The sequence below is a fragment of the Felis catus genome, chromosome D4 (assembly GCF_018350175.1).
Source record: "Felis catus isolate Fca126 chromosome D4, F.catus_Fca126_mat1.0, whole genome shotgun sequence".
NCBI lineage: Eukaryota > Metazoa > Chordata > Mammalia > Carnivora > Felidae > Felis > Felis catus.
Window position 1 is genome coordinate 43,525,740 of NC_058380.1, and position 20,457 is coordinate 43,546,196.

At 40.4% G+C, this 20,457-nt stretch overlaps 1 protein-coding gene across 8 annotated transcripts in view; it reads left to right on the top strand.

Moving 5' to 3' along the window:
• Positions 1-20,457, top strand: part of ADAMTSL1 (ADAMTS like 1) — an 883,534-nt gene that overhangs the window by 720,811 nt on the left and 142,266 nt on the right. For all 8 annotated transcript variants that reach the window (XM_045043887.1, XM_045043888.1, XM_045043889.1 and 5 more), the window contains one exon: positions 19,038-19,248. In XM_045043887.1, the coding sequence (XP_044899822.1) occupies positions 19,038-19,248 (211 nt within the window). The remainder of the gene's footprint in view (positions 1-19,037; positions 19,249-20,457) is intronic.

The window sequence follows — 20,457 nt, forward strand, 5'->3', positions numbered from 1 at the left end:
CATCAAGAGCTCTGATGGCTCAGGAGATTTGAAAGAAGACCTAGAACATAAGGCCTTGTATCTGTGTAAGGAAGGACCACTTGGCTCAAACAGTCCCTGCCGTTTCCCTCAGCTATAAATTCAAGGTTAAGAACTCTTGGATTAGACAGTTTTGCAAAGTTCTCTGAGTTCTGTGAAACTTGGTGTTGTGTAAGTACAAGATACTGAATTATTACTCTCTGTTATTTCTTCTTTTAAGCCCCTGCTTCATCTCTTGCCATGTGAGATATTCCAGAGGGTTGGTTTTCAGGACCCCACTGTCCAATCAGTCCTCCAAATATTTGCTTATTGCACCAGTGCCATCAGAAGATTTGCTTCACACACAGAAACAGCAGCATTACAGAGAAAGCTCAGTTTGGGAACTGACCCTGAAATTGTTTTGCAATTTCAGGAGTAAACAAACAGGAAATTTGTACTCTGGGCTTGGTTAAACGACACAGGCCAAACGTGGGTTTTTGCTTTATTAGAGTCAAAAGTGTATGTGGGAAGACTGTGTAGATCATTGCTGAATATGTGCAGGATGCCCTTTGAGAAGGTGAATTATAGTTCCTAATGGTAGAAACTGAAGCTTATTCATCACTGATGCATTTACCAGGGAAATTTCCTGGAATTAAAAAAAAAAATCTCTGCGGGTGGTCTGTTGCCCACCCCACCATACTTTTCCTGCCTCAATTCCTTCCTTAGACTAGCAATCCAGCAAAATCAAAGACTGCAATGCCCAGAGCATGTACAATTTTAGGCTTTTTTAAGCCGTGGAAAATCACAGAAGGAAACTGTTATAAGCAAGGTATTTATTGATGTAAAATTCACCACAACTAGACAGATACCATTTATCAATGCTCTTTTTGGGAGGAAAATGATGCCAGAATTATAATGTGGGGGAGAGGCTGATAGCGGAACCAGATCTTCCTCACAAGATGCACCCCACTGTCAAGCTTGATTTTGTGGCATTTTTTTGCACTAATGGTAGGCCATTTATTTGCAACTGGGGAGATAGTACTGACAGTTGGGGGACCAGGAGAGCTTCCATTTCTCTCCTCTTCTTTCTAGGTTACCTGTAAGGCATTTCCATGGGCCTTCTGCAGGCACATCCCAGGCTCACCTAGAAACCCCTTATGTGAAAATGGGCACTGTCATGTACTTTATCTTTAATTTAATGGAGGTTGACAATATAACTGACCCATGGTGGAGTGAAGTGAAACCACATGTGGGCTGGATTGACCCTCCCTTGATCTAGAAAAGCAAAGTGTTGTTTTCCAGCTCACCCTTGCATACTTAACTCCTCCAGGAGGGTAGTTCTGCAGAACAAGGGGTTGGCAAGAGGTAGACTACTTTTCACCACACATGGTCTTGCCGCAGCTGTGTGTCTGTGTAGGTCTAGAAAGTAGGCCCATGGATTGTATTCCTTTCTCTTGACAAATAGAAAGGTAGTGTGTTGAAATCTTATATATTTGGCTATGATATATGATATCTTACTGCATCTTTTCATACTCAAGTGTGTAAAGTTCCCTTTCCATTGTCTCTCTGAGCATAAGTAAACTTTAAATGTAAGCCCATCCAACATTTGGGCCAGTGCCATAATTGTTTAATTGTTTGCCTCTTAATCACATTTAAAAGCCTTGAAATCTCCTATATGGACAAACCAGTGTCTGAAATGGATGGGTTTTCTGAGCATCAAATGTATCCATTTGTTCACAAAGAGCTCTCTCTACCTGAAAAAATCAATTGAAAACATGAAGTGTAGGTAAGGCTTCCACTCCAATTCCCCATGCCCATGGCAGTTAATAATGATGGGTCAAGAGACTTCACCATGAGTCCACAGTCCTCAAGTAGCATTGGGAATCCATGTTTGTTGTGGCCAACACTTTTTCCAGTCAGTTATTGGAAGGTGGGTTCTTTTACTTTTAGTGACTGAAGGATCACGGTCACATGAGGAACTTGGTGGACATCAAATTCTCATCCCTTCTCAGTCTGCTCTATTAGCACTATTATTAGTACCAAAAGATCATAGAGCTTTATTATTTACGCTCTAAAAAGCCACCAAGTGGCAGGGAGTTTGGCTGTCTAAAAATCTGACAAATGAGTCTCCCTCAGTAAGTGGGGTTACAGAATCCCAGAATGTAACTTGGCCCAATTTCCTCATTGGATCTGTGAAGAAAGTGAGGTCAAATGTATTAAGTGACTTGTCTAAGTAGCCATGGCTAGCAGAGCTCAAATTAAAAGCCTGAAAAATAGTGTTTCCCAACTTAAAACTCAGTGTTTGTCATAAACAGGTGGACTCCAGAAATTGGTACTGAAATCAGAATTTAGATCGAGAGCCAGACTTCCTGAGTTCAAATCCTGGCTGTGCTACTTATCAACTGTATGTCCTTGAGCAAGTCACCTTACCCCTCTCTATCCTCATTCCCTTATCTTTAAGTGCTAATAGATGATGAAATAATAGGTTCCTCAGGGGTTCTGTGCAGACTGATGAGTTGATATATGTAAGGAACTTATGTGAGTACCTGGTTATTGAAAAATAGATTCCATATAAGAATTTACCAGTGCTAAAGATACACTAAGAGATGGACAAATTATTCAGATGACAGAATAGAGGACCCAAACAACTGTTGTTTTTCCCCAAACAACTGAAAGGATTTTTTCTTTATATCTCATTAACACTATAGAAATGAATTGAGTATTTTTGTACAGCTAAGAAGATACTAGTTACCTCAGGTAAAAATCTTTTATCCTTTCCAAAGATAGATAGATGGATGGATGGATGGATGGATAGATAGATAGGCAGGCAAGCAGGCAGGCAGACAGACAGACAGATAGACAGATATCAGTAAGAAAAGCATTCCTTACTTTTTGAGAGTGAAGAGTAGAGGGTAAGGGGTCAGGTGAGATATGAAAGAGGAAGAAAATAGTTGCATTCATAAAGCATGAGGATTTTTCTAATAATTGAGTATGAATGATTAATAATCAAGAATTAGGAGTTCAGTTGACTTCCATGTGGCATGAGGGTAAAAACCCTCTCAGTGGTTTCTTGAAAGTCATGGATTCCAGTGTTCCTATTCAGAATTTAGTTTCTGGGTTGCCCCACTATTTTTCTTTTCCTAGCTGAAAAAAAAATGGATGAAAATCTCTGAGGATCAGAGGGCAGCTAGGAAGTTTTCTGTGGCCTGAGAAATGCTGGGCTGCATGAAGTTAAACCATTAGTTATTCCACGCATGGGATAAAACAAGTAAAACTGAAGAGCAAAATAGTTCCTCCCCTTTGGATATGGTAATAGCAATAATTCCAAGGAACCACAAATAGGCCCAAAAAAGGAACCCCAAAGGCCCATTCTTCCTGTTGGCCTCTCTTGTGTATGAGAAATACTACTATAACAATAATGACAACAATAATAGTAATGGAAGCTGCTAGGTGGTATTTTGCTCCCACTCCCTGTGCAGGCTACAGGTTAATAGGTAAGAATACAGCTAATAATTCTAGAGGCAGAACACTTAGAATTGAACCCTGGTGTGTATGTATGTGTGTGTGTGTGTGTGTGTGTGTGTAGGCATAATAACAGTACCTATGTCTTAGGTGGCCATGAGGATTAAATGAGTTAGAGCATGTGAAGTTCGTACAACAGTACCCAGTACATAACAAGAATCCCATAACTATTGGGAGCTATTTTTGTCATTTTTGCCCCATTTTACAGAGAAAGAAGTTGACATTCAAAATTGGTAACTTGCAAAAGGTTATAAAACACAGGTGGAAATACATTCCAACCCAAGCTGGAATCCAAGGTCAGGATCAGTCTGGTTGTTTGGCATTATGCTCATGTGCCTTCTCCTTGTTAAATATAACTCAGGGATTTAGGACAATTTATCAGTGCTATTCAGATCCAAGTGTGTTTAAAAATAGTGTTCCAGGGATGAAAGTGCTAGCAATAAATGAGCATCATGGATAATCAAAAACAAATGAGGGGTTTAATAAGCCAATATAAATCCTAAAGTGAGGATTTAAATTTATTCAGACTTTAGCCTGATAATAATCCCTTAACTCACCCTGAGATAACAAAACATCAAAGAGTGAAATATACATTCTATTTGAAGAGATCTTTGAACCTACCTTGAAAAATAATTTTAGGTCATTTTTGTGTGGTCTCATATGAAAACATTTGTGAAAGACCTCACTTTTACTCCTCAAATAAACAGCCTTCAGGGCTAGAGACTGCATGGGCTGCTGTTCTCCATGTCCTATGGATGGAACCCGTGTGTGTGTGTGTGTGTGTGTGTGTGTGTGTGTGTGTGTGTGTGTGTCCCTGCACTGACAGAATTCATCACATCCTGCATCCATAGCTAGGTGCTTCGTCTCCTGATTCCCCATACATCAAACTCTGGAGATGGGGAAAATGGCTCTATCTTTTGTTTTTCTCCGCCAAGCCAGGTTTGAATTGCATTTATGGTTTGGTTAAGCACGTTGGAGGGCCTGCTTAAAGCACTGTCTGTGTCACCGTGTGCCATGGGCCTGTTGGAAGCCCCCCCAAAGCCTGGCACTCCTTAAGATAAATGGGAAGGGAGCAGGCTGGGCATCTGGTCCTCACAGTGAAGCACATACCATTCAGCAGTAACCTAAGAGCTGTAAGTTTGAACTGTAGTGAACTTAAGTCACCTTTGTCACTGGGGCTTTGGCTGGCCACAGTGCCTCTGTTTCCCAGGCTCCGTTACCCACCCCTGTAATTATATCAAGGAAAACAGGAGTGAGAACCAGAGTTTTCCAAAGACTTCCTAGGCTTTCTACTCCTTCTTTCCAACCCCCAGCATGGAGGTCAATAAATATGAGTTCCCAAAATGCACTGTGCTTTCCCACACCTCGTTCTGCATAGAATACCTTCTCTTTACTTGTGCCTTTGCCTGACCACCTCTTACTCTTCAAGCCTCAGCACAGATATCACCACCTCCAGGAAGCCTTCCATGACTCTATGTCTTCCCTCTTGACTCTCAGTCTATATTTTTGTACTTCCCTAACACCTCATGTTTGTCTGTCTCATTCCCTTGAGCCCCACTGAAATTCATGTGTCTGTCTCATTTACTGCTCTGTTCCTTCACATAGAACCTGAGCACAAAAAGTGCTTAACAAACACTAGTTGAATAAATAAATAAATGAATACCACGTATTACAATGTCTTGTAGTTGTCTTACAAAGCCCTTAAGATCAAGAACTTTTTTTTAGGTCTGTGTCCCCATCATTTGGCATAATATTTAGTACACAGTACATTGTCAACAAATGAATACGTGACTGTGGGCACACATACATATATGAATGGCCAAATATGTGGGTGGAAGCAAAAATCAAGTCTACAAAACTGACAAAACAAGTATGATGAAAGGAAAGAGGAGGAGACAGAATCTCACTGGAGATAACAGAATCGGGTCTGTGGATCCTGACATAAAGGACTAACCTTCCCAGGCATTTCACTTGCAGAGAAACCCCATGAATATAAACATCCACAAAGGTTTCTGTTTACAATATAAATAAATACATTAAAACTACTCAAGAGAACTGACCCATTAGTTTCCTGGACTACTGTAACAAAGTACCACAAGCTGGGTATCTTGGAAGAACAGAAATGTATTCTCTCACAGTTCTAGAGGCTAGAAATCTAAAATCAAGGTGTTGGCAGGGCCATTCTCTCTGTCTCTCTCCCTCTCTGAATCCTGCAGGGGAAGGATCCTTCCTTGCCTCTTTATAACTTTGAAGTGCTTAATCAGCAGCCTTTGGTGTTCATTGGGTGGTAGATGTATTCCCTGTCTTCACATGGTCATTTCCCCTGTCTGTCTCTGTGATCAGATTTCCCCATTGTATAAGGATAATAAGGACACCAGTCATAATTGGATTAGGACCCACCCTAATGACCTCATTTTAATTTGATTACCTCTGTAAATACTCCATGTCTAAATAAGGTCACATTCTGAGGTACTGGGAGTTAGAACTTCAACACATGTTTTCGGGAGGACATTATCGACCTGTATTAGGGAGAAAAATCTTAGGCTTGGGAAGTTTTAGTGAGGAATGCCACCTGCAAATCAATAGACAGACAGAGATCTTTATGGCGTGATTTGATGGGTGCCAAACTAATCCCTTAACTCCAAAAAACTTGATAATGCTTTATATTCTACTTGGGATGATGACTAGAGAAAAACATAGAATTACATCAAATAAGATGCCCCACCTTCTTGGTGTTCTTCTAACACTAATATAAGAACTAGTATTCTTATAACACAATGCTAGTGTTGTTTATTATAAACAAGGGCCAAATGACAGTAAATCAGCTAGGGTTGCAAAGAGGATCCAGTTGATATGGGTTGGAATGGGGACAGAAACCTACCCCAAAGAAGAAGGGCTTGAATCAGACCTTGAAGTAGGAACATGGACAGCATTCCAGGCAGAAGTTGGAAGCAAATTCACAGATGTGAAAAGGGAAAATGGTGCATCAGGAAGCCGACGTGTGGTTAAGCTTGGAGGAAGCTCACTCTGCTTGAGGCAGGTAATCTGGAAAAGGAAGAGTTCGTCTAGTGGAAGATCTTCAGTGTGAGGATGCTAAGCAATTAAGATAAAAGTGAGAAAAAAATAATAAAAACCAAAAGACGGTTAGAGGAAGAAAAAGAAAACCAACAAAATGACATTTGTGTTTATGATCTAAGTAAATCCTTCTCCGATCTGACCACAAGGAGAAAAGCCCTGCAACCATTTTTAGTAGAAAATTTCCACCTAGAATTCTAAACAAGCCAACTAAAATCTCAAACTCCCAAGGGCAGAAGTGATTTTGCGGATTACCGACCCTTCCAACCCATTTCTCAGGAAGCTCCTATGTGAGTTATAATAGCCAGGAGAAATTCTATCTCACTGTAATGTGCTGCCACCCAGATGACAGGGTGAGCAGAAAACGGGAAGCAGAATTTAGATGTTTTATTTAAATCAAGCTGCCTGTTGGTAAACAGGCACATGGGCATTTCTTGGACACGGAATGTCATAGAGAAGTGTTGGGGGTGTGGGAGGGAAGACACTCTGTACAATTGGGCCTAGTTTTGGTGCCATTTGCAGTTTGATATGCTCCGTGAAGGGGGTAGGTTTAAAGCAAATGGCATGCTAGTAATGAGATCGTAAATCTGTATGTTGCTGAAAGTGCCATTTTTTAAGCACTATTCATTAATTAAAAACAAAAAGCAAAGAAGCCTTGACAAGAGTTATTTGCAATGTTGATAATCTTTATTTTATTTATTTATTTATTTTTTTAAACAATGATTTGGGAGGTAAGGCAAACTCTCCTGGCTAAAACTCTCCTGGTCAAACTCTCTTTGACCACACTGTTTGCCCGTGGAAATGAGTGCTTTGCCATCTCAGGTGTTTGGTAATCCTGATTATAAATATTTTTATGGAGCCGAACCCTCATGCCAAATCAGCTGACTTCCAAGAGAAGTGTGGTTGTACCTCCTGTTTGCTGATCTGTGAAAGCTACCCTCTTACAGAGAGCCCTGCTCCTCATGGTACTATTTATCATATATGCTTTAGGTTAATTTTTGGCCTTCAAACATATTTTTCCTCTCTATTGTCTAACACCTCCACTGATCTTTTCATTTATCTTTTCCTAGACCACTTGAAGGAGTTTTCTAAAATACAGAGGTTGTACATGAAGGTAGCACATCCATCTGCTATGGCATGTAATTGTTTTTCTAATTCTATCTAGCTTGCCCTTCACCCCTTCACAATCCCCTCCTCTGCCCTTAGAGACTTAGCAGGGTAGAAGGAGTGAGCTGAGTTCCCTTCTAAGCTTTGGGGAAATCACTTGTTTCTTTAAGTCTCAGCTTGTTTATCTATGAAATGGATATGGGAATGCCTGCCTTGGGTACTTCCGAGATAGGAGGATCAGGGAAGATAACATAGACGAACGGGCTTTGTGAATTGCAATCAGCCATATAAACATTAAATGGTCATGAGCTCCACTGTAGCCTGTCTTCTGAAACTCTGCAGTACTCATGGTTTAGCCAAATCGTTTAGCAATTAGCTCATTGCTATAACCTAACGTTGCTATGTCTCCTGGGCATCCATCGGTTCTCTCCACCTTTGCCAAAAGCATGCCGAAGGTCATGAGCATGTTTCCCACTTCTGTATCTGTCCTAGTGCTAAGCAATGAATGCTTGAATGAGAAGTTAATGTGGGCAGGTCATAGACATCCTTTCCCTCAGTCTCCATAATGTATGGCTACTTTATCTCACTCCTGATTGACTCCAGGAAGAATTATCACTCTACTCATTTAATTTCTATCCTTACAATAATCATCCTTACATTTAACAAATATTTACTGAGCACCCAGTTCATGTAAGCTAATATTTATAGAGCCCTTAAGCGATGCCTCTGTGCTAAGCTCTTTTCATAGATGTTCTCATTTAAACCTCATAACAACCCTTCGAAGTGGCTATCACTATTGTCTTTTTAAATATGAGTACATTATTAAGTAACTTACCCAAGGCTGGGCATTTAGGGAGTGGCAGAGTAAAGTTCCTTCATAGATAATCCACTTCCAGAGCCCAAGATCTATGTTATGCGACACTGCCACCCTGAGCATCTACGACATGCCAGGCACTGCGGTGGGTGCTGGAGATACTAAGATGAATAGCTCATGGCCATTGTACCTTTGCGGAATGCAGAGTCTAGTGAGAGAGATGGACGTGTAGACACATACCTACAGTGTAATGAAGGGGAGTTTGAGGGAAGAAAAAAATGCCATTAGGAGGAAAGAGACGGTAGCGTGCTGCAGAGGGAAAGGTCTAGCTCTGCCTCATGGGACAGATATCAGAAAAGTTTTCAGAGGCGGGTGATGATTAGAATCCAACCTGAGAGTCAGAAGAGTTTGCCAGCCAGAGAAGATGGGTATTCAGCAAGGGTGAGTGTAGGGGTGACCTGGGATTAAACCAGAAAGGTATATTCAAACTCCTCTGTGAAGCACACTATAGGCCAGCCAAGGAATTGAACCCTTTCTTGTAGATAACAGGGAGCCAATGGAATTTTTCTGTAACTTATATTTTGAAATCATTTTATTTTTTTTAAAGTTACAAAAATAGCACACAGAGCTCTCTTATACCGATTTCCTCATTTCCATAGTCATTAACATTCTGGGGGCTTTTGAGAATAATTTCAGGGAATACACCATTGCATTTTAATCCTTCAGTGTTACTACCTACGAACAAGGATGCTGTCATAAATAACCACAGTATAACTTTCAAAACCAAGAAATAACACTAATTCAGTGTCACCATCTCATTCACAGACTCTGTTCAGCTTTTGCCAGCTGTCCCAACAATGTCCTTTTTAGGTACAAGATCTGATCCAGGGTTACCTGTTATACACTGGGTTGTCATTTCTTTCTAGACTCCTTAAATCTGGGGCAGCCTTTTCTTGTCTTTCATATTCTAGATAGTTTTGAAGACTATAGGGCATTTTACTTTGTAAAATGTCACTCTCTTTGAGTTTGCTCAATGTCTCTTCATGATTCGTGAATTTTTAACAGAAGTATGCTATATTTTTTTTAGTGCATTGTATCAGGGTACCATGAATGATGTTGTGCTGCATTCATTGCTGATGATGTTAACTCATTACTTGGTTAAGATGATGTCAGCCAGGTTTTCCACTGTAAGATTAATAAGTACATTGCATTTATTATTAGTAGCAAGTAAGTATTTTTATGGGAAGATAATCTAAAGCTAAGTAAATTCCTCATCAACCTTTTACCTACCAGCATTAGTATTCATTGATGGCTCTTGCCTGTATCAGTTATTATTATGGTTGACAAATGGTGACTTTCTAAATTCTTCTAGATTATTAATCTTATTTTATTATTAATAATCTAGATTTTTAATCGGCATTCTGCAAGATAGAGCTTCCTCATTTATTTAATTGTAAATTTCTATTTTACTCAAAGGATTAAAACCCATTACTATCAAATCATCCCAGACATGGCCAGTGGGAGCCCCTTCAAACTGGCTTCTGTATCCTTTTGACATTTACTCCATCATTCTTTGAGCACTTCCCAGTTTTCTGACACAACAAGATGTTCCAGGCTCGTTTTTTATTTTCACTGCCCCTGCCCCACAGCCATTTCTACAGGAACAGATTCCTTAGTAGAGAATGCTGTTTAGAATCCAAAATCTGGGCACTTGACGTACTTGATTTTACTGAAATGTCATTGCCTCTAGGCCTCTCAGTAGAGAGGTCTAGGAAATATTGTATACATTATGCGTATTTATATAGATTCATTTATATCTATTGATATGACTCTATCTAGGTACCTGTCCATCTGTTAAAAACCATGAGTTCACACTGTTTTCAATAGCAATCCAATTCCGTAAGGTTTATTCTAGTCTTCCCACTTTCCATATCTGTAACTCCTTTCTCTGACAGTAAGAAATCTGGATCCCATTCACCTTCATGTATTTATGTATTTGTTCAATCTTCTCTGTATGTCTGATCTCCAGATATCCTGGCCCAATACTGAGCCCTGTCACATGCCAGTGGACTACCCCTCACCAAGCCTCAGGCTAAAATTGAGCCCCTACAAAGGAGAAGAAAGAAAGAAAGAAGTTGGGGGTCAGGGAGGGAGCCCGTTAAAAAGTTCAGGTCCAGCCACATAATGCCCCCTCACCCCCACTGGGTCCACTGGACCAAAGCTGAGCCCTAGATATACTGGGCTGAAAGCTCAGCTCAGACTCCAATGGAAGTTTTTAAGCAGAGGAAGTAAAGTCACATTTTAGAAGCACTGGGCTGTGAATAAATTGGAAACTGGGAGATATAGGGATAAATTGGGAGCCATCAGTAATAGTTCGAAAACCTTGACAGTGTTCCAGTTGGAAAAAGAGGTTTCTTTGCCCTACCTTAGGCTTTCTAGAGCTGGACATGTTCCATGTGTCTGATTTATTATTGCTTGATTGCTTTCTACCTCCTGACCTCAGAGACATCCTAAAGGAAAGAGATATCTTTGGGAGGCTTTTAAAATATCATATGATAGAAATGTTTTTTGTGTTTTTTTAACTTTTAACATTTATTTATTTTTGAAAGAGAGAGAGCACAAGCAGGGAAGGGGCAAAGAGAAAGGGAGACACAGAATCTGAAGCAGGCTCCAGGCTCTGAGCTGTCAGCACAGAGCCTTATGTGGGGCTCGAACTCACAAACTGTGAGGCCATGATCTGAGCTGAAGTTGGACGCTTAACCGACTGAGCCACCCAGGGGCCCCATCATATGATAGAAATGTTAAATAGAAATGTCAAGTTGGAGGATTAAACACAAGTTTAAAGAAAACTTCTAACAAATAATTGGAATTTCCAATGGTGTTGTACGTCTCAATAACTGCATCTTTAAATTTTAAATAAAGAAATAAGCCCTACTTTGCTGCAAAAAATCAGGGTAAGAGAAGATTCTTAGGACACATATTGGGGTGTAGAGAGTCTACCTTTAGAAATTATGTGTGTTCATACCAGCAACCAACAATGAGTTGCTGGAGGCAATGGCCATTACCTTTTCTGAAATAGTATAGGAGAAAAATGTTGGCAACTCACATAATGAGCTCTTGTCCAAAAGAAGGCAAAAATTCCTCCTTTTATATAGCTAATACAAACACAAGCTACTAAGAAATGCCAACCACCATGGGTCTTTGCCCACATTATCTCTGATGGCCACCTTTACAAAAAAACAAACATATCCTTGGGGGGGACCACACTCAGCCTTTGCCCATTTGTGACAAGTACCACTGCTGCTCTACTGAAATAACAACTCCAAGTATATTCATAACCTTGGGTGGCATCAGTGTGTTGTTTTCTATTTTTTAAGAATAGATACGTCATTTTGTCAGTTGTCATTTCTGAACTTGTAAGCACCAGGAATCCTGGAATTTGTATTTTGGATCCAGTTTGAATTGCTGTATTCATCATTCTCACCCTAAGAGGCAGTACGATATAGTATTTAGGCATGCACGAGCCAGGCTCTCTGGGTTTGAATCCTGATTTTCTTATTTACTAGCTGTGTTACTTTGGATATGTTACCTGACCTTTTAAAACCTCTGTTATGTCACCCTATAAAATGGGGTAACTTACAGTACTTTATTCCTAGGGTTGATGTGAATAATAAGTGACTTTGTATATGTATCACACATCTTGAGTACGCTTTGCCCCAAGTCCTGCCAGGACCTCCGTGATAGAGACTGGGATGATACAAAGTTGAAGCTTATAAATCCATAGTGTTGGCCTCTGTGATAGGAGCAGCCCCATTCTCAGAACTCATGTCTAAGTCATGGTAAACTTGGATGTGATGCATGTGGAATTGATCTGGCATTAGACATTCTAAGCCATGACTAATTAATCATTTAAGTTCTCTAGACCTCAGCTCCTTGGTGCTAAAATGCATAAAATAATACTACCTACCTCACAGGGCTGTGGAGAAGATTATAGGAGAGAGTGCATTGAAAACAACTAGCCACAGTACCTGACTCATTGCAAGTTCTGCATAAATGTTAGAATTACTATTGTTATTGGCCATAATGTGTGAAGTCAGACAGATTGCTGTCACATCATGGCTTATGGCCATGGCTAAGGGTCTCTGCCTAGGCCAAGGCAAGAGGCTAGCCAGATCCAGGCAGGGTGACAGGATCAGAATGCAGTAGGCCAGATGTTGGGCAGAACTCCAGCACATGAGGGAAACAAAGTGAGAATTGGGAAACCAAGGCTAAACTTTAAAATCCAATTATAAACACAGGCCAACCCAAGTATATCTGATGTGGGGCAGAGGGCAAAAAGACTAATCCCAGCCCTGAGGGGTAGAAGGTAGCTTTCTGTCTCCTGACTACTCTTGGTCAGGAGTCAGTTACTCAGGAGCTGGACAAGGTCCAGCCTGAAGCTACAGAGCATCAGCTGTGATCTGTCAGCTCCCAAGCTTCCTCTTTAAGCAGGTTTTGACAAAAAGCACAGGAATATGGAGAAGGCGGCCAGAGAGAGAAAAAAAAGCAATATGGAAAGAGAATGCTAGAGGAACCAGAGTTCTCAATAACATTTTGGCGAAGCGCCTAACCATGAAGCTAAACACCTGAAGCCTAGAAGCTGAAGGAAACCATAGTGATCATGTGTATCCTTATAGAGTCAGGATCCTTTAGCCAAAACCAGTGGGGCAGATGTGTTTTAGAATTCAGTTTTTTTTTTGTACTTTAGAAATATGTTAGGGTTACTATAACATAAATTATGTATTATTACCCCTAGTAAATTCTGCGGGGAAATGCCATAATCCAACAGGCTAACACTGCTGCAGTAAAGTATATAAATATTTACACTAAGTGGGATGCAACCTATAAAGGCATTATGTCAGTTCCGATCCAGTGCTGTCACCAAACAATTTGCACCACACTGAAGAAAATTTTGTGTTCAAGGCTTTGGGGACTTTGCAATGGCTGCTGACAGTTGTTCAGTGGACAGAGCTGAAATGGTTAACCAGCCGAGTGACTAAACCAAGCACACACAGTTCACTGGGGCTCTACTCAGTTTGTGTCACTTCCCATTTATTGAACATCTATGTTCTAGGCATCACGCTAGATACAGTGATTACAGTGACATACTCGTGTCCTGGGGCTGCCATAACACAGTACCACAAACAGGGTGACATAAAACAATAGAAATGTATTCTCTCACAGTTCTGGAGGCAGGGATGAAGGTGTTAACTCGACCATGCTCCTTCCAAAACCTGGGAGGTGAATCCTTCCTTGCCTCTTCTAGCTTCTGGTGTCTGCTGGCAATCTTTGACATCCCTTGGCTTGTAGAAGCATCACTGCAGTTTCTGTCTCTATCATTACATGACATTCTCCTTGAATGTCTCTCTCCTTTCTTATGAGGACACCATTCATACTGGAATAAGAGCCCACCCTACTCTAGTATGATTTTATCTTAAGTGATTATATCTGTAATCACCCTACTTCTAAATAACGTCATGTTCTGAGTTACTGGGGGTTAGGACTCCAACACACAATTCAATCTAAAGTGCTAAACCAAAACAGACATTGCCCCATGCTCTCATCAAGGTAACAGTGGAGCAGGGTAGTCAGATTATAGGTGCATTGAGCACAGCAAAGAAAACATTCAACAGAATAATAAGGAGAAAAAAATTACAAACCATATATATGATAAAGAGCTAATCTCCATAATATAGGAAGAACTCCTACAACTCAATAGCAAAAAAAAAAAAAAAAAAAGCAAGCTAATAACCCAATTTAAAATGGGCTAAAGACTTGAAAGACATCTCTCCAAAAAAAGACATATCAATGGCCAACAGTGTATGAAAAATGCTCAACATCACTAATCATCAGAAAATGCAAATCGAAACTACAATGAGATATCACCTCATACCTGTCTGGATGGCTATCATCAATAAAACAAAGGACCACAGTGTTGACAAGGATCTGGAGAAATTGGAACCCTTGTGTATTGTTGAGTAGGAATGCAAAATGGTATAGCCACTATGGATGACAGTATAGTGGTTCCTGAAAAAAATTAAAAATAGAACTACCACATAATCCAGCAACCCCATTTCTGGGTATTTATCTAAAAGAACTGAAGTCAGGATCTCAACGAGATATTAGCACCCCTGTGTTCACTGAAGCACTATTCACAATAGGCAACACGTGGAAATAATCTAAATGTTCTTCAGCAGATGAATGGATAAAGAAAATGTGGTTTATACATACAAAAAAAATACTATTCAGCCTTTAAAAAGAAGGAAAGGCTTCAATGTGTGACAATATGAATGAACGTCAAAAACGTAATGCTAAGTGAAATAAGCCAGTTACATGAGTACAATACTGCATGATTCCACTTGCATGTGATATCTAAAACAATCAATTCATAGAATCAAAGAATGGATGGTGGCTCCCAGAGGCTGGATGAGGGGAGAAAGGAGGAGTTACTCACCAATAGGCATAAAGTTAAGCAAGAGGAGTAAGTTCTAGAGATCTGCTGTACAACATTGTGTCTATAGTCAACAATACTGTATTGTACACTTAAAATTTTGTTAAGAGGATATTGTGTTCTTACCACCATAAATTTTTGTGAGTGTTGATAATTTCCAGAGGGGGAGGTAGCAATGAGACTATATAGTAGGCGATTTTTACCCAGTTGAGGGATCCATCCCTGAGGAAGTAACATTGTCAGCGAAGACAGAAATGAGTAAATGTCAACCAGGCAATGTGAGGGGAAAAGCATAATGCCCTGTCCTCTGAGCGGCTGCCTCCTCGCATCGCTGGGCTTGTGGGGAAGCCAGGTCCCAGAATCTCAGGAAGGCCTGTAAGTGCCTCACAGGCTGCAAGACACAGCCAGTCCCACCCCGAGGGTGACTCCCCAAGGCTGCAGCACCCCCTCAGAAACAGCCAAAGGCACAGAAGGCTGGAAGGCAAGCAGCCGGCCAGACCCAAGGCTCACAATTGTAGCCCCTACACAGACAAATAGGGAGAGAATCTCTGTTTTCCCTTCCCCTCCCCTTTGGCCTAAGTTGATCCAAATACTTTCAACCCAGAATCAGCAAAGTGCTTAATACACAAATAGTTTCTGCTGACCTCCTCCCTTGAAAACGTAATATACTTTTATCATGGGTAGGCAGATATGTCTGTTTTGTGATTTGATGAACAGTGTTGAAGTGGCCTCGTGGCTGCCAAAAGGCCCCTGCTTCAAGGTCCCAGTGACCCAATTTCTTCCAGAGGTGAAGGCATAAGTGGGGGCACTAGAAGGACAGAGTCCATACTAGGACAGGTTTTAACCTTGGACAACATTCACTGTGTAGGCAGCTCCTTTGTGAAACACACACATTGTGGTCATCAGCATTGAACACGGTTGTTGGATTTTGTTTTATAGCCACAACATATTAGAAATTTACTGAAAAGTGGGGGGAACACCCTTTTTTTGATGTTTATTTATTTTTGAGAGAGAGAGAAAGAGGCATAGGATCTAAAGCACGCTGTGCTCTGACAGCAGAGAGCCCAATGTGGGACTTGAACCCACAAACTGTGAGATCATGACCTGAGCCGAAGTCAGATGCTTAACCAATGGAGCCACCCAGGTGCCCTGGAAGACATCCTTTTTTGAACCTTAACAAACATAGAGAAAAGTGCACAAATCCTACATGTGTGCCTTTGTGATTTTTCTTGAAGTGGATCCAGACATAGCACCCAGATCAAGATAACATCCCAGAATCCCTCCCCCCAGTCTCCTCTTCTAGTTATCGCCCACCAAGGGGAACTACATCCTGATTTTCACATCATAGATTCGTTTTATGTTTTGAACTTCATATAAATGAGAGCATAGTATGTACTTTGCTTTTGTGCCTTTCTTTACTCAATTTTATGTTTGTGAGATTCATCCACGTTGCTTCTTTTTGAAGTTTATTCTCACTGTTCTGTGTTATTGTATAAATATATCATCATTTTTTATCCACTCAGCTATTGATGGACATTTGAATTATTCCCCATTAGAGCTATTATGAATAGTGCCACTTTGAATATTCTTATATATGTCTTTTGATGAACATACACATGTTCAGAGGAGAGAGTATGTACTTGTATTAGTTGTCTATTGTTGCCTAATACATTTCCCTAAATCCTGGTAGCTCACAACAAAAATAAGTGTTTATTATCTCTCACCATTTAATGAGTGAGGAATCTGGGAGAAGCTTGGAAAGGCAGTTCAAGGTCTCTTATGAAGTTGCAATCGTCTGGATGCTAGACCCAGTCCACCGGATATGCTGGCAAGGTAGCTCACTCATGTGATTGGCAAGTTGGTGCCAACTCTTGGTGAGCAGCTTCAGTTCCTTTGCATGTGGACTTTCCTGAGGAATGTCTGACTGTCCTCATGACGTGACAGCTGACTTACGCCAGAGTGAGCAAAGAGACAGAGAGCCAAATGGAAAATATATCCTTTTCATGAGTTAGCCTTGGAGGTCACATAACATCACTTCTGCTTAATCTTATTCCTTGCAAGTGAGCCAGTAAGTTCAACCCAAACTCAAGGCTTCATCTTTAGAAGGGAGAGGCAGCAAAGAATGTGTGGATATATTTTAAAACACGACATTTTAAAGCTAGGAATTAAGCCAAACTAGAAATCTAAAAATAAGTTTATAGAAATTCACACAAGGATCTAAAAGAAATACATATTCAATCCAGCCTCTCTTCCATTCATTTAAAAGTTTGTGAATGTTTATAGAACAGCTTTCAAAGTATTCCCTGGAAACAGCGTGGTACAATAGAATGGACTAAGACTTTGGAGCCAGACACACCCAAGTTTGAATCCTGGATTCACTACTTACTAATTATGGGTTTGGGGCAAATCAACATCTTGAATTTTCAGATTTCCTCAAATATAAAGTGGGAGAAGTCAGTAGAGCCTCTCTCATGTGTTGTTTTGGAGATAATTAAATGAGATAATGGGTAAAAAGTGCCCACTATGCTGCTAAGTCCCTTCTATTTGTTCATTTATCAGGAAATTGTGAACCATGTACATTAACTATCTAGAAGGGGCCAAAATGAACACTGTGAGTGATACAAAACGGACTCACAGAGCTTGCCTTCAATAGGTGTATACTCCAATAGGGCCCTTAACATTAAGGCAGAATAACTGTAATATAATTAGGAAAATGATCAGTGTCTGGAGCAGGTAGGGGCACAATCCTTTAAACGTGGGTCAAATTTGGATACAGAGAAATGTAAGACATCTTAAAGGATGGACCAGGAAAGGACAAAAAGTATTCCAAATTCAGAGTAACAGCTTGAGTAAGGACAGAACTAGAGAACCAGAGGGCATGAGCTGAGAATAATGAAGTTGTTGGCTACGTACATGACTTAAACACAGGATAGATGAGAGGAGGTAGTGGAAATAGGAGCTGGTAAGGTAGTTATAGATCAGAGTAGCAGAAGGAGATTAAGAGAGTGTGCACTCAGTTTTGCAGTCTAATGAAAAACATGAAGGCCAAAGGTTTTTAGGCTGATTTTCAAGGCTAGCTACAAAAGCTAGGAGGGCCTAGCTACTTAAGGACCTACTTGCCATGCTTTTCTTGGCTAACTCCTGTTTGTAGAATTTTTGTGCCTCACATTGTAAATAGAACTTTCTAACACTGATCATTAAAGAACACTTCCCACTCCCAGCCCAGGCAACTTAGCTTTTCCTTATCATTCCCATTTTGGAGGCTGCATCAACAGGGAAATGGAATGGGATTGTTTTTATAGGCCCGCAGCTCACTGTAAATGTACTTCGCAAGACTTGGCCATTTGGAATGGCCAATTATGCACTCAACTCCTCGGTGTGTATTTGACTTCTACTTCCAGATAATGAGCCATTCTCTCCACTTAGTTCCCCTCAAGAAGACTGATCTATTTAGCAACCTTCATTTTTGTTACATTCTCCAGTCCTAGGTGGTGATGATATTTATACATAAGACAGAGACATTTCTATGCTGTGATGGAAGCTTGAAGGAAGTCGGAGCCAACGACCTTTTACTCTGAAGCCAAAAAAAAAAAAAAAAACCACAAATTTTTCAGTCTTGCCAAGAATGGGGACTAGGCAAATTAGCAGAAAAGCTTCTTCTAGACCTACTGTTCAAGATGTAGTACCCAAAGCCTTTCTGTGCTCAAACCTATGTCATATCTATCATACCTCTGCTTATTTTGATGAAATTTGTATATTTTATCAAAATAGACCCAGTTATAACCATTCTTGGTGATTTTACGGGCAAAAATGGATGTTCCATTTTATCACCTACTTTGTTTATCGTAAAAGAATTCTAGAGCACCAAGGAGAGGATGGGTTCTAGGCTTGGGATAGAATTCTTAGCCAATCTTATGCTGGAACTTACCACATTCCCAGGTATGTATTTTTACTCTATTAGCAACACTTGACGTCATGATGTTCTCTGCACAGGTACTAAGTGTGTCCTCATCTCCTCTGATTTCTTCCCAGGTGGGAAATTGGCAAGTGGAGTCCATGCAGTCTCACCTGTGGGGTTGGCCTACAGACCAGAGATGTCTTCTGCTCCCACCTACTTTCCAGAGAGATGAATGAAACTGTAATCCTGGCCGATGAGCTGTGTCGTCAGCCCAAGCCCAGCACAGTGCAAGCTTGTAACCGCTTCAACTGCCCCCCAGCCTGGGACCCTGCACAGTGGCAGCCAGTGAGTTCTGGGGCTACTCAGTTTTGGAGTTGGTGTGTACAGCTCTGATTCAGGACAGGGAACCCTCTCTTCAAGGAGTTTTGTCCCATTAAAGGAAGGTTCCAGGTCTGTTCCTCCCTCCCTTCTTAGTAGTCCCTCAACCTTATTCAAATCCAGATATTTTCATCATAAATACTGTCCTCTTTCTATGGTTTTGCACCAGTGTCCTCCCAACAGCAATTCAAGACCCATCTGTTAAACTGAGTATACGCACAACAGAGTTTTCACCAAGCTAAGAAAAAAAGTTTTTAAATAAGGACAGTGTGATAGGTTTTCCATAAAGCTACATTTGTTCTGAATTTGTGCCCTTTCTAGTTTTTTACTGTTTAAAATTCTAGGAAGTAAGGGTCCTAGGCAATGAATTTTCATTTTTTTTTTCTTTTAAATATAGTTACTTACTGGGGTACCTGGGTGGATCGGTTGTGTCTGGCTCTTGATTTCGGTTCAGGTCATGGTCTCATGGTTCGTGAATTTCAGCCCAGCATTGGGCTCTGTGCTGACAGTGCCAGGCCTGCTTGGGATTCTCTGTCTCCCTCTCTCTCTGCCCCTCCCCCACATGCTGTCTCTCTCTCTCTCTCTCTCTCTCTCTCTCTCTCTCTCTCTCTCAAAATATATAAACTTAAAAAAAATAATTACCAAAATAAAAGATTAGAAATCAAGCCAATTCTAGACTTTTTAAAATTTTCCCAAGCTCTAAGAACTATTGTTTTTTAAAACAATAGGGGTTGCAAACTGCCATCCAAAGCCAGGGCCATCTCATAGACAGTTATTATAAATAAAGTTTTATTGGAACACAGCCATGCCCATTTCTTTTTTTATGTATTGTCTATGACCGTGTTTGCACTGGAAGGGCAGAACTGCATGGTTGTGACAGAGGCCATTTAGCCCACAACACCTGAAGTATTTACTCTGTCCTTTTACAGAAAAAGTTTGCCAACCCCGTCTAAAGCATACATTATAATAATACAAATACCATAATATTCTATTGAAAATACATATTTACCAAATTTTAATTAAGTAATTGTTTGCATGCCTTTAAAACAGAGGAATTTTAGGTTATTTGAATAGAATCTTATTTTGCATTTCTTATTCATGAGGATATCAGGTATATCTTTAAAGTAACAACAATGGTCACAAAAAGTAAGCCTGAAAGGTGAGGGGGGACATGCA